The 13,652-nt window shown below is 32.3% G+C and overlaps 1 protein-coding gene across 1 annotated transcript; it reads left to right on the plus strand.

The window, feature by feature from the left end:
* Positions 1-9,453: 9,453 nt before the first annotated feature.
* SAG101 (senescence-associated gene 101) lies at positions 9,454-12,739 on the plus strand. Its single transcript, XM_022294379.2, has 4 exons — positions 9,454-9,698; positions 9,783-10,140; positions 11,142-11,690; positions 11,860-12,739. The coding sequence occupies exons 1-4, from the start codon at positions 9,676-9,678 to the stop codon at positions 12,679-12,681; spliced, it is 1,752 nt and encodes a 583-aa protein (XP_022150071.1). The 5' UTR covers positions 9,454-9,675; the 3' UTR covers positions 12,682-12,739.
* The last annotated feature ends 913 nt before the right edge of the window (positions 12,740-13,652 follow it).

A 13,652-nucleotide genomic window follows, 5' to 3' on the forward strand; every position in this document is an offset into this window, starting at 1 on the left:
TTTAACATGATTAATTGTGGGTCTGTCGTTATTCTACATGTGAGTTTTTTTTATTGTCGTTAAGTGGTTGTTTCCTTCCTGAGAATCCATGATGCCCACTAAACCGGTATCTTGATTCTCAGGTTTGTTTTGCAAAAATGTAAGATACTCGAACATGTCAAGATGTTGGTATCCTAGGATGCCCATACGTTAGATGCCATTTTGAAATATGGTTTTCAAGATTCTCATGTTGTGGGCATTACCGTTTTATATTTTTTCATTCATTCTCTTTTCATATATTTATTCTCATAAATTGCTTTATTTTATTTTTAATTTTTTAATTTAAATAAATTAATGTACTAAATTGACAACAACTTTATGACAATTAATTATATTTATATATTACATTTAATATAAAATAGAAATAAGATAAGATATACAATATCTTTATTTATTTTTAATATTTCGAAGAAATTATTATTATTATTATTTATTATCATAAATATATAATTTTAAAGCAACATTTTTATAATGACGAACGTACATTTGATATTTTTCTCTTAAAAAAATAATTTGACAATATGATGAATAAATTTCACTCAAGATAACACCAAAGATAACACCAATTATATAGTTACCTGTTTAAAAAAGATTAAAGATTATTTTTTTAAAAATAAAAATCTCATATTAATATGAAATAATTTTTCTAAAAAAAATATAAAGATTAATATATAAATAATTATTATAAAAAATAAAATGTTAAATTAATAAAAATAAATCTATTATATAAATGTAAATTATAATAAATTAATGTATAAATTATATGAATAACCGTAAAGACATTTTTAGAACGTTACATAAACTTAAAACATTACAAATAATAAATCTTGCAAACAAACGTAGCTATCTAAATATTCCTGAATACCTTTATAAATTTTTATACGAAACAAACGTGATTATCAAAGATACCAAACATTTAAAATTCGTCCATCTGAAATCGCAACCATCTAAAGATGTCAGACATTTACATTTCCAAAAAAACAAACAATATGTAAAGGTAAAATTTGTTGTAGTACTAACTAATTGTTCGTAGCAAGCTTCCAATAAATATATTCCATAGATCATGCTCTTTCCTAGCCAATGTGAGACTTTGTTTGCATTCACCTTAGAAATCCAACAATCATTCCCTCGAGCAAAGTACCATCAAGCCTCCCCTCGAGTAGTTACTCATTCGTCTACTCTCGAACATGAACGAGAGTTTTGCTCTTATCCAGGGCTGCCGTGACTAATAGAACACACCCACGAATTACACCATAACTAGATCTTCTAAGACTCACCACTTCTATGTTCAGCACTCGAGGATTCACTGACACAGTTAGTTTAGACTATGACTCTGATATCACTTGTTAAGTTTTAGATTTTGCTATGTTAACTTCCCATTCAAAATATCAATGCATGTTTTTGAAAGGATACTTTTTAAGATGTTTATGAAAGAATAATATTGAAATTTAAATAAAGATAGCAATATTTTAAAATAAAGGGTATCTATATATATATATATTTTGCTTTTTTTGTCCTTAATCTCAGATTAATTAATTATAATTAATTAATTAATTAATTAATGTTTTGATGATAACAAATCTAATTTTATTTATTGACAATTTTAGTAGTTTGATGTGTCTACAGCATAGAGTTCAATATAACGATTCCAACATTTTTGAATTACTTAAATTGGAACTCAAACAAAGAAATTACGAGGAAAAGAATTAAAAAATGTGGTGGATGACGTGGCCACTGTGGATTAATTAAATACTATCATGGGGTAAAAAGTTTATTGACAAAAAAAGAAATGAAAAGAAAAGAAAGAAAAGAAACTATAGAAAAGGAAAAGAATTAAAATAAAGAGGGAAAAAAATATAAAAAAAAGGTTATAGATGTAACTTAAAAAAAGGTTATAGAGGTAACTTAGAAAAAATAAAATAATAATAAAAAGAAAAAGAAAAGTGAAATCTCTTTAATGCTATGACATGACTATTTAAAAAAAAACTGAAGTTAGCGTTGGTGTAGAGAGTTATATTTTATTATAATTATCATTAAAATTTTCAATTAATCTCAACCATTCATCTATTTCGGTCCAAATTAAATTTTGATTTCAAACTTTTTCTTCCTCCAGCCCTTTTTTCAAGGCATTATTATTTTTTACTCACTTTTTTCAAAATTTATGTTTTCTAATCGTTTGTTGATGTCAGGAATATTGCCAAATAACCGTCCATGCCCTTCCTTCCTTGGGTAATACGAATAGATTAAATTCTCTAAATTTCAAACTTCCCTCCTTCTTTTCCATCTTTCCATATTCTCTCATTGCTCACAATCATGGAACTTCAATTCTTCTCGTCCGTCTTCAGTGTACAACATCAATTTTACCCAAAATTGGGTAGAGTTTTCGGACGTTTATTCTCAGTGAACGAGTTCCATTTCCGTTTCGCAAGACTCAGTACAGCGGGTTGTTCGATTGGAGGCCATTTTCCTCGATTTGTTTCGGGTTAGTGAATGTCAACCACTGTTTTCAATTCAATCAGAGTTCATTTCAAGGTCATTCCCATTATTACACTTTTCTGCGCACGAAATTGATGTTTTTCCATTGTCTAGTCCAAATTGATTTATAGATATCAAGGACTTTCGGAAACGCCATTACGGCGCAATTTTTTTTTTTTTGTTAATGGATCTGTACCATGCAACTTGAAGAAAGAAATTGATGTCTGTCCATTGCATGATCTACACCAGAGTGATGCATTAATTCATAGATGGAGAAACAACGAGAGCAAGAGATATAGGGAATGAGAGAAATAGGGAGTGAAAGATATCCATAACGAGAGAAATCAAGAGCGAGAGAAATCTAGAGTGAGAGGACGACAAAAATGGCGAAGGAGAGAAATCGAGAGGGATGGAAATCGAGAGCGAGAGAAATGTGGAAGGAGATAGATCGAGGGCGAGAGAAATGGGGAATGAGACATATCGAGAGCAAGACATATCTTAGTAGGTTATAACTGTATCGACACATATAGAGAGCGAGAGAAATCGAGAGTGATGAAAATCGAGAGCGAGAGAAATCTGGAAGAAGATAGATCGAGGGCGAGAGAAATGTGAAGCGAGACATATCTAGAGCGAGACATATCTCAGTGGGTTATAACTGTATCGACACATATAGAAAGCGAGAGAAATCGAGAGCGATGAAAATCGAGAGGGAGAAAATTCTGGAATGAGAGAAATCGAAGGCGAGAGAAATGGGAGCGAGACATATCGAGAGCGAGAGAAATCGAGAGCGAGACGTATTTCGGTGGGTTATAACTGTATCGACACATATAGAAAGCGAGAGAAATCAAGAGCGATGAAAATTGAGAGCGAGAGAATTCTGGAAGGAGAGAGAAATGGGGGCGAGACATATCGAGAGTGAGAGAAATCGAGAACAAGATATATCTCAATGGGTTATAACTGTATCTTGCTAAGTTCTATTAAACTGCTTCGTTTGTGTTTTTTTGAATTTTTTGCAGGTTTATAATGGGTCATGAGATGAGGATAAGTGAGCATGACCATTTTCCTGCTCAAGCTACCAGCTTATCTCACTTGAGCAATGTGAACAAGTTGATCAAGAATAAGCTCACAGAAGCACAGCTTGATATGTTTTGCAGAAGAACAATCTTTGATCGTTTCGTTGACCTAGATATGATGTTCTGTAGTGGTATAGTTCATAACTTCTTGCTAAGGGAGGTGGTCGACAATAGTGAAGATAACATGACTTTCAACATTACTGGTAATATGTTGACGTTCTCACGGGACCAATTCCTACTTATCAGGGGCTTGTGGCGAATGTTCGGTAGGTCACGTAGAAGAAGATTCAAAAGAATAGGCTGCAGAGGAAGTACTTCAATGATGAAATCTCCATCACACTGAAAACATTTGCAGTGGTTTACGAGTAGATTGTCTTTAAGGACGATGAGGATGGTGTGAGGTTAACATTAATGTTGTACACTAAGCTTGTAATGATGGGGAAGAACAAGGGCAAGACGAAAGTTGACATCTAGTTGTACAACAAAGTTGAGGACTTGGACTACTTCAACCATATGGATTAGGCTTCCGATGTTTGGAGTAGGACACGAGACGGACTTAAGCGTGCGATGAATGGTAAAGTTGACTTGTACAAGAAGAATGTTAGGGGGAACAAGAAATACCAAGTGAAGTACAACCTACTCGAATTTCCTTTTGCATTCCAAGTAATAAATACGTTTGTACTACTACCACACTATCGTCTATTAGTTTGTTATAACGTCTACATGAGTGCAATTGAACTGTGGTATCATATTGTGTGTTAGATGTGGATATATGAGGTCATCCCATCTCTGATTAGTCCTGGTGTTATGCAGTTGAGTGATACAATCGTTCTCCGGATACTTGGATATTCTTACAATAGAGTTGGTGGTACGAGAGGATTAGGTGACGAGGTGCTGAATGCCGTTGAGGTAAGGAAAGTTAAATTAAGTCTCATATACACCTAATGTATAACATATTTATTGCTATAGAACTTGATTGAATTGATTTTGACATCCACACTTGCAATCTATGTGTAGCTAAACATCTCTTATCCATTGATGGAGACGGAACTGGAGAGGGCTTACCGGATGTCTCTGTTGGAAGGAAGAGATGTTGTGGACATAACAACTGTTAGAGGTTCTACTTCGGACACCGAACATGTACATGCATCTTCACCCACCACAAGGAATGTTGGAGGTGGAGAGTATCCCCCAGTCGACAATATGCTCGATTCGCACACGGTGGAACTGACCTCGACCACAGTAGTGGACATTGAATCGGTCGACGTGACATGTACAGAACCCCTTTCAGAACTAGGCCAGCGTGCAGCCGGTCAACATCCGACTGTTTCCATTCGCAATAGTTCCCGACGAACCACGAGTCGAGCACCTCAAATGTCGTCACGTGATGTTGATACTGAATGGTGGGATGACACTCATGGATATAACGATAGATTTGGGAATATTGAATCAATGTTGGAACGTTTAGCATCGGACGTTAGGGAAATGAACGTACACGTTGAAGACATCCCGACCATGAAATCCGACCTAAGTCACATCAAAGCTATGCTACAACGATTGTGTCAGGTAACTTCTTGGACGAACTAGTACCTTACTTCCGCGTGCATTTGCCCCTCCCTCGCTTGCCATCGCAATTTTTCTCGATCTCGAGCTCCCATTATCTCGATCTTGCTCAACTTCTCTTCTTCTTGCTTGTGCACCTGCTATGTTACGAATTCAAACCTGCTTTAGCAACCACATATAATGAACAGATGACAACAGATAATGAAATCCAATATAACGAACAAAGAACGACAGATGAAACCGAAGCAAGATATCTAACCCGTATCTAATCGTAAACAGAGAGGTATGAGAAGTATCGAATTTCAGGCACGACTAAGTGTGGATGGGATTGGGTTTTCGCAAAAGATGATTAAAACGGAGATTTTGGGCAGAAAGACACGATGGGAGGGAAAAGTTAAAAATAGACAGGTAGAGACAGTATGGGAGGGAAAAAAATCTAAAAAGATGGAAAGGAAGGGCATGGATGGTCATTTGGCAATATTGCTGACATCAGCAAACGATTAGAAAACATATATTTTCAAAAAGTGGGTAAAAAACAATATTGCCTTGGAAAAATGACTATTTAACTCAAAAACCCCTATTTAAACATTTTTTTTATCTCAAATTTACAATCAATTCTTCAAACTTTATCCCCAATCTTCTCTCCAATTCCTCCGTAAGCCATCCCTCTAAAGCTTCAATTTATGTTTCAATTCCTATGAGAGATTTATGGTTTATTTGGTTAAAAACTCGTATTCTATTTTTTGTTTTCAGATTCACTGAATCAAATGGATTCAGGAAATACACGTTTGTCAGTATTTTTGGCAGGAAATTCTGAAAATGACTTCTTAACGTTTTTAGTGTTTCTAGATTCATAATTTGAAATTTTTAAGATGCAGAATTACATCAAAAACGATAAAACTTTGATAAATATATTACTTCATATTATAAACTCATTTTATGTTTGTTAAAATTAAAACAGGTAAAATATAATGTATTCTAAATTATATAACATTGTAAAATAATAATTATACAAAATTGATTAAAAAAATGTTAAAAAATTAATTAATATAAGTTTGGATTAAATTAAATATTTAGTTTGTAACTAATCCCAGTTTACAAATATATTACGAAATACACATTGAATAATTTTTTAAATTGAGATTCAATTACCAAATCTGCTACCAAACACATATCTGAAAACACTAAAAACAAATAACACAACTCGGGTTTTCATTGAATCCCTTGTTTCAAATTTATGTTTTCTGATTAGCAACCAAACACACTCTTCATTTTGAGAGATCCTTGAGCTTGTAATTTTATTTTCTCTTAGCCATTTCAGAGGTTTTATTTTTTTATTTGTAAAAACTTTTCTTACAAATTTGTGAGCGAAATTTTGTATATCCACTATTTGAAAGAGTTTATAAGATTGTGTTCAAATTTTCAATTCTTTATAAGGGTTGCTCTTGAGCCCAAAAAAGAGCGTTTGTAATTGTTTGATCTTGAATCGCGGAAAGAATTAGGTTTGTTCTTGCTCTCGAAAAAAGAATATCGTACCGATTGGACTCTAAGCCATGGAAAGAGTCGAGTTCTTCAATTGAACACCCAAGAGGAGCTTGTAAAGTGGAGTAGGCTGGTGTTGCCAAAAAACTATAAACTTTCGGTGTCATTTTTCTAACCCTCTCCTATTTAATTTTGCAATTAATTTTTATTATCATAAATGACTTGAATTTAATTGCTACAATTTGTTATTCATGTTTTATGTGCAATATTTACATTGAAATTAATTTGGGTGGTTGAAATGTTATTTATAATTTATTGATTAATTTTGTGTTAAAATTATTTATTTGTAAAAAATTTAGATGGTTGTTTAAATTGGGCCTACCGTGTTAAAAACTTTATAAAGTTTCATTAAACCCTATTCATCCTTCTCTAGGGTTGTCATACCGATCCAATATATATATATATATATATATATATATATATATATATATATAGTTTGTAGGAATATTGACGTGAGCCACTTCTTTACCGTTTCTTTAAAAAAAAAAAGAGTCAACATTTTTGTTTTCTAAATAACAGTGTGCAAAAACGAAGAATGATGCGACAAGTATCAAACTAGTTAGATGCATGGTATTAAATATCTGTCAAAATATTGACATGTCCATCAATATGTCTGATAAAAGTAAAAAATTACCTTAGGAACATATCATCAGCAGTTTGACTGAAGGCTACGTGTATGCACCTCGCGAGGCGAAAGCCAGACAACTAGTTTGGGATGACCAAGCCACGAAATACCGAACTTAGCTATATGGGATCCGAACTTGACTATCACGTTTGGATAATTAACTGTTCAACTACCTTCCTCCATTAACGCATACAATTTGACTGGAATCCATAGGAAACCATAAATTCAAATTCTTTACACTAAAGGTTATCACTTGATATTATAAAATACCCTTAAGTTAAAAGTAAAAGGTACGCGAACTCTGTGATTTGAAAAATACTTGAATTATCTTTGATCCTGTGCTAATTCAGGCGAGTGCTAACTCATTTTTGTAAGATTACTCCCCAAGTGTTCTTGGAGATTTATTGTTCTTTGTCGAACATTTTCAGTAAAAACAATGTCCATAAATTCATAGGTAAGACATCGATATGAAAAGTAAATCGACATTTCCATAATATTACAAAAAATCGATAAAATGTGAAAAATATCAACAAAATTTCACTCATATAGACATAATATTTTTCTTAAAAAAAATATAGACATAATATTTTTCTTAAAAAAAATATAGACATAATATTAATATTAATCAATTTAAACTTATTTAGAAATTGTGAAATAATTATTTGTTAATTTAAATATTTGTTTGAGTTTCTTATTTTTATAATTTTTCATAAATATCCATCAACATTTCTATGAAATTGAGATTTCGATATTTCTATCGACATTGACATTTAAAACTTTGGTTATGATTAATATTAATGAAAATAGAAATCAGTGAACTGGGTTAAAATTAGTGGATGAAGTATTAAAAATTGGAAGAAAGGTAGAACTTGTAATAGATGAAGTAGTAAAAATTCGAAGAAAGGTAAAAATTGTAACACTTATTTAAGTCTAGATTCCAATGACTATGTACAACAAATGAGGGAGGGAGGGAGAGAGAAGTTTTGAACTCATAACCTCTTGATTATAACAGACACGTATCAATTACCGCTAAGTCAAGATCATCTTGACAGTGAACCTAATTAAAATAATTGGGTGACCATGATATATCCAATTATTTGAGATTTAAATTAAATAAATAAAGAAAGGTTGCAAACCTGAATTGTAATGATTATTATAAGTGCACTAACAAACACCCCTTTATTAGATTATCTAAAGACTTTGTTCTTCAAATGTATATAGCTCTAAAATATATATATATATATATATATATATAAATAAATAAATAATGTACCTCAAATTTATTATATACTAAATATATTTGCAATTAATATACTAAATATAAGGTATTTCAAATGTTTAATTTTTAGTGGTATAACAGCTGTTTAAATTATAGTTTACCATTGTAATTTGTTGATTGATATACTAATATTATCAATAATGTTGATTACTATATCACGACTATTTATTCTATATTAATATTAATTGGATACTAAATATAAAGGATACCAACTATTTAAATTTATAAAATATATCAGATTTCTAACTTGTTTTTCTTAGACGTGCATGTTCCACATAAACCTTTTATACAATAAGTTTATATTTTAAATTTTTTTTGCACCATTATTTTCACATGATAAAAATATCGAATATAATAGTATATTATATTGATACACAAGTATCATAATTATATTAGTAGATATCACTGTTATATCAGGAGGTATATCAATGGTAAATTAGAAGCATATTAAGTATATATCAAATATATATCAGTGTTATATCAGTGGTAAATCATTTAATCATATATAAGAAGTTATATCATTGGTACATCATTTGAAAATCAATGGTAATTAGAGACATATCGAGTATATATCACAGATATATAAATGTTGTATCAAAATGGTAAATCAATAGTTATCATACGTATATCAGTGGTAAGTCATATTAGAAGTTCAGTAAATATCATAGTTATATCAGAAGTAAATCGATTGTATATCATTATTATATTAGTGGTATATCATAGACATATATTATATTGCACATATTTTACAGATGTATATCGATATATTGCAGGATAAAATTGCAATTTTAAAATTGGACCTCCATTTTTTTTTTAAAAAAAATGCTTTATTTAGTTGCTATTTTACTTATTTTACTAAATATTTTCGTTATAGTGCGGAAGGGCCTCTAATTTAAAAATGCAACCAGAAAAAAGTAGTGGGTCTTCACCTCAGGTGGGCCAATCGGAACTCGGTTCTGAAATTTCTTCGCACAAATTCGATTCGTAGAGGGCTAACGAATCAGAGAAGACCACAGATTCTTTCCAATTTCTGCTCGTTGACGCTTCTCCATCGCCGACCGGAGCCGATTTCTCAGGCAATGGACGACGAAAACTCTCTCCGGTAAACAAATAGTTCTTCTCTTCTGATTTCTGAATCTGAATCCTCAATCTGAAATTTGACCGATCCTGATTCTTCCGATGGCAGATTCAGCAGCGGATTGGAACTGGCGAGTTTCATCGCGACCTCGGATTTGCTGGAGCATTCATGGAGGGCGATTACGAAGCAGCGGAGTAAAATTAGTGCAAATGGATCTAGATTTTCGGCATTTTTCGGACGCTACAACGAGCGGTCGAACTGTGAGATCATCGCGTTTGTTACTGCGCCGAATTGCAGGGAGAATCCTCTGGAAGGAGAAAGAGGAGGAGATCTGGTTTCGTTTTCGGATTTCAAGGATGTGTTTCCTGCGTTTGAGTTTCTTTGCTCCAAACAATGCTCGGATTTCGCCATTAATGGAGCTGCTCTTGAGCTCTTTTGGGATTTCTATGATGTGTATGAGCAAGAGGTACTCTTCTTTTGAGCTTTCTTTTTTAGTTTTGGGCAAAACAAAATCATTGATGGATCATGGATAGAAGATTTTGTTCTGAAACCATATTGATGAGTTTACTTTAGTTTTTAAATATTTAGTTTCATTAAATTACCTTGGCTTTCATTTACTGTTGTAATTAATTTAAGTGATGCAATTTTACCATTTGATTGACTTTTATTTAAACAATAATTAAAAAAATAATTATATTCATGTGCATTTAATGAATGGAAAAAATATAGGCTTAGCATAAAATTCACGAGACTTTAAAAAAAAAAAATACAACGCTTATGCTAGATTTTTTTATTTTTTATTTTTAAAAAATAAAATTCGTGAGTTTTGAGAGTTTTCTCCGATGGTTGATTTTGTGTATTGACCATACTTAATTTTGCGGTATCTTTCTACTTATCACCCTTAAATTATTTATTTTATTTTATTTTTCTCTTTTTCTTAATGCGTTCGTCTATCTTAATTGTCAAATTTTTAATGATAGATATCCACTTACCGATAAGTGCTAAGTTTTATCCTAAAATTAATGAGTTGAATGTAGTGAATTTTTCTTCTAAAAACAATGTAGTGGAAATTAAACCGAACGTAAAATCTGCAGCATTGATTTAAGTCTATAGTTTCATTCAACGAACTTAAAAGTTTAGGATAAAAACTAATACATCCTATCAAATTTAGTGGTAAAAGTTTGTATTTATTTCTTTTTTCCTTTTTCTTTGTTTAAGATCTGTAACTAATTTAACATTTTTGATTAAGTTCAAGAATTTTCGTGGATGGGTTTAGGCATTTATGAGGCAATGATTTTATCACACTTGTCTAAATCTAGAGTTTGAACTTGAAAGTTTAGGATGAAAACTAATACAGCTCTGAACTTTTTTTTTCCTGTTCTTTTCTTGAGATTTTAAACTAATTTAGCATTTGTGATTAAGTTGGAGTTGAGTCATTTATTAAGACAATGATTATGTCTGGTTCAGATTGTGAGGCTGAAATCCAATCCAAAAACCCAATTGATAATCACAGGAGATGCTTTGGGAGGATCAGTTGCTTCTCTCTTCACTTTATTTCTCCTTGACTTCCTAGATCTCACCAAGGCCAAACGCCCTCTCTGTATTACTTTTGGGTCTCCTCTGTTAGGCGACGAGGCCCTTCAAAGCGCCATTTCACAGTTCTCCACATGGTCCTCTTGCTTCCTTCACGTTGTCTCCAACCATGACCCTCTCCCTAGAATGTTCCTCAATCACACAGCTTACTATCCCTTTGGTACTTTCTTGTTCTGTTCCGAATCCGATGGCTGCGCTTGCTCCGGCGACCCGGCGACGGTATCGAAACTGTTGGAGGCGACCGCAGTTCCTAACGTTACTTCTAACTCTCACTCTCTGTTGTTTGATTATAAGGAAACAGTTGATCATTTGATAAACCAGGCAAATCTCAAGGCTATGTCAATGTTGATCACAGAAAATACAGAGTCATTGAGAGGAAGCTTCGTAGCACAACTTGAAGCTATTGGAGTTGTTCAAATCCAAGTATGTATTTTTCGACTTTAACTGCTTTTGATTGTTAAACGAATGATTAAATTTGTCGTAGTGCATCCATTTAAGTTTTTGAGTATAGAAGGAAGTTCTGTTCGAATTCCTGTAATGTAATTTACTTCCTAATTTAAGATTAGTGTGTATTTGAAATTCGTCATTGTAGGCACAGCAGCAACAGAACGTAGATGTGAATAAACTCGTCAAGAAAATGATAGAGCGCGAGAACGATACGATACTTGAAACAAAAACTTCTGATCCATCTGAGGCTTTGAATATGGTAAAGATAAATATGGCAAAGCTTGAATGGTACAAGAAGAAGTGCCAGTCTGATGATATTGGTTACTATGATAGCTACAAGAATCAAAGGCATCCACCTGACATTCGTGTAGCTGAGTTCAAGAAAAAGCTACGAGTTTACTGGGAGAAGATGGTGGAGGAGGCGGAGCGGAGGCCGCAGAGGGAAGGGGCGCCATTCAACATACGGTGGATGTTCGGAGGGACGAATTATCGACGAATGGTCGAACCGCTCGACATTGCCGAACACTACAGAAAGGGCTTGCGCGACTACAAATCGCATAGGCCAAAGCACTACGAGAAGTTGGAAGAGTGGTTCGAAGAATCGAGTTCTGATCCGAGCACAGGGCAGAAGGAATCGGTTTCTTCGATCCTTACTGTAGATTCATGCTTTTGGGCTAATGTGGAAGAGGCTATCCTGGCGTGCCAAGTGGTGAAGATGGTGGATTGTAGTGCAGAAGAGGAAGAAGAAGCAATGGGAAAGCTTAAAGATTTTGAGGATTATGTGGTGAGAATGATGAAAAACAGTGCTGTATCTTCAGAAATTTTCTTGCCGCAGAGTAGTTTCATGAGATGGTGGGAACAATATGATGAGATTGTGGGAGATGATCATGATTCAATCCTCTCAGTGTTGATGAGGAATGAAGATCACTATGAACAATATGCCAATGGGAGGTTAGAGATCCCTTGAAATGCAAATTTTGATGTTAAATTGTAAATCTATTCCTTCTATCGGGTTTTTTTTTAAACCGTTTGGTAATGTTTATGTTTCTTATATTTTTATTTTTCATTTTCGTTTTTTATTTCTAGTTTCCTTTTTGCAATAAAGAAAAATAAACTAGGTTCAATAACAACTAACTTTAACGTTTTAACGTGAAAACATGTTTAGTAACTATTTTTTATTTTTTGTTCTCTCATATTTTAAGTTAAAAAAAATGAAAAATTTTACCTGAAATTTCATTTCTCAAATTAAATATTGAAAATTTGTTCATGTTATATTTATTTTTATGTACATTATGCATTTTAAAATTTAAAAAGAATGATACATAATATCTTTTTTCCATGTTTTGAAAAACTTGAAATAAAAACAAGAAATAAGGCCTCTATGTTAAGGTTAACGTTTTTTTTTTTCTTATTTTTTAATAAAGAAAAATATAATTGTATTTCATAACTATTTCATGTGTTTCATTTTATTTAATTGAAAAAAATAAAGAAATTTAATTTTTTTGAAAATAAGAATAAGGAATGAGATTTTTTCTAATTTCTATACAGTTTTGGAGTGTAGTTGAGAAAAATGAAAAATAAAATATATAAATAATTATCAAATACTTAAAAAAAACTAGAAACAATAACAAGAATGGTAGGATATGGGCCTTCAGTCGCCAAAGTTACATTCCTCTCTTTGATTTCAGATTCCTTTGCTTTTTCCATAGCAAAATCCAAGTGATGTCATAATTGTTCCAATCACACTGCAGGCATGAGAGGAAATTTAAGAAAGTAATATATTTAGAATAATCAAATTTAAAAGTTTAACATTGGACAATGTGGACCTCTTAGGAACTTAATTTAAAAAAAAAATTAATGATAATGCGCGAAAAATATACTTGTTTGTTTGGTAACTATTTCAATTTCAGTTTTTTTTTTCTTTTCAAATGAATATGA

This window comes from Momordica charantia (genome assembly GCF_013281855.1).
Source record: "Momordica charantia cultivar OHB3-1 chromosome 8 unlocalized genomic scaffold, Mcharantia_2.0 BLBB01000008.1, whole genome shotgun sequence".
Taxonomy (NCBI): domain Eukaryota; kingdom Viridiplantae; phylum Streptophyta; class Magnoliopsida; order Cucurbitales; family Cucurbitaceae; genus Momordica; species Momordica charantia.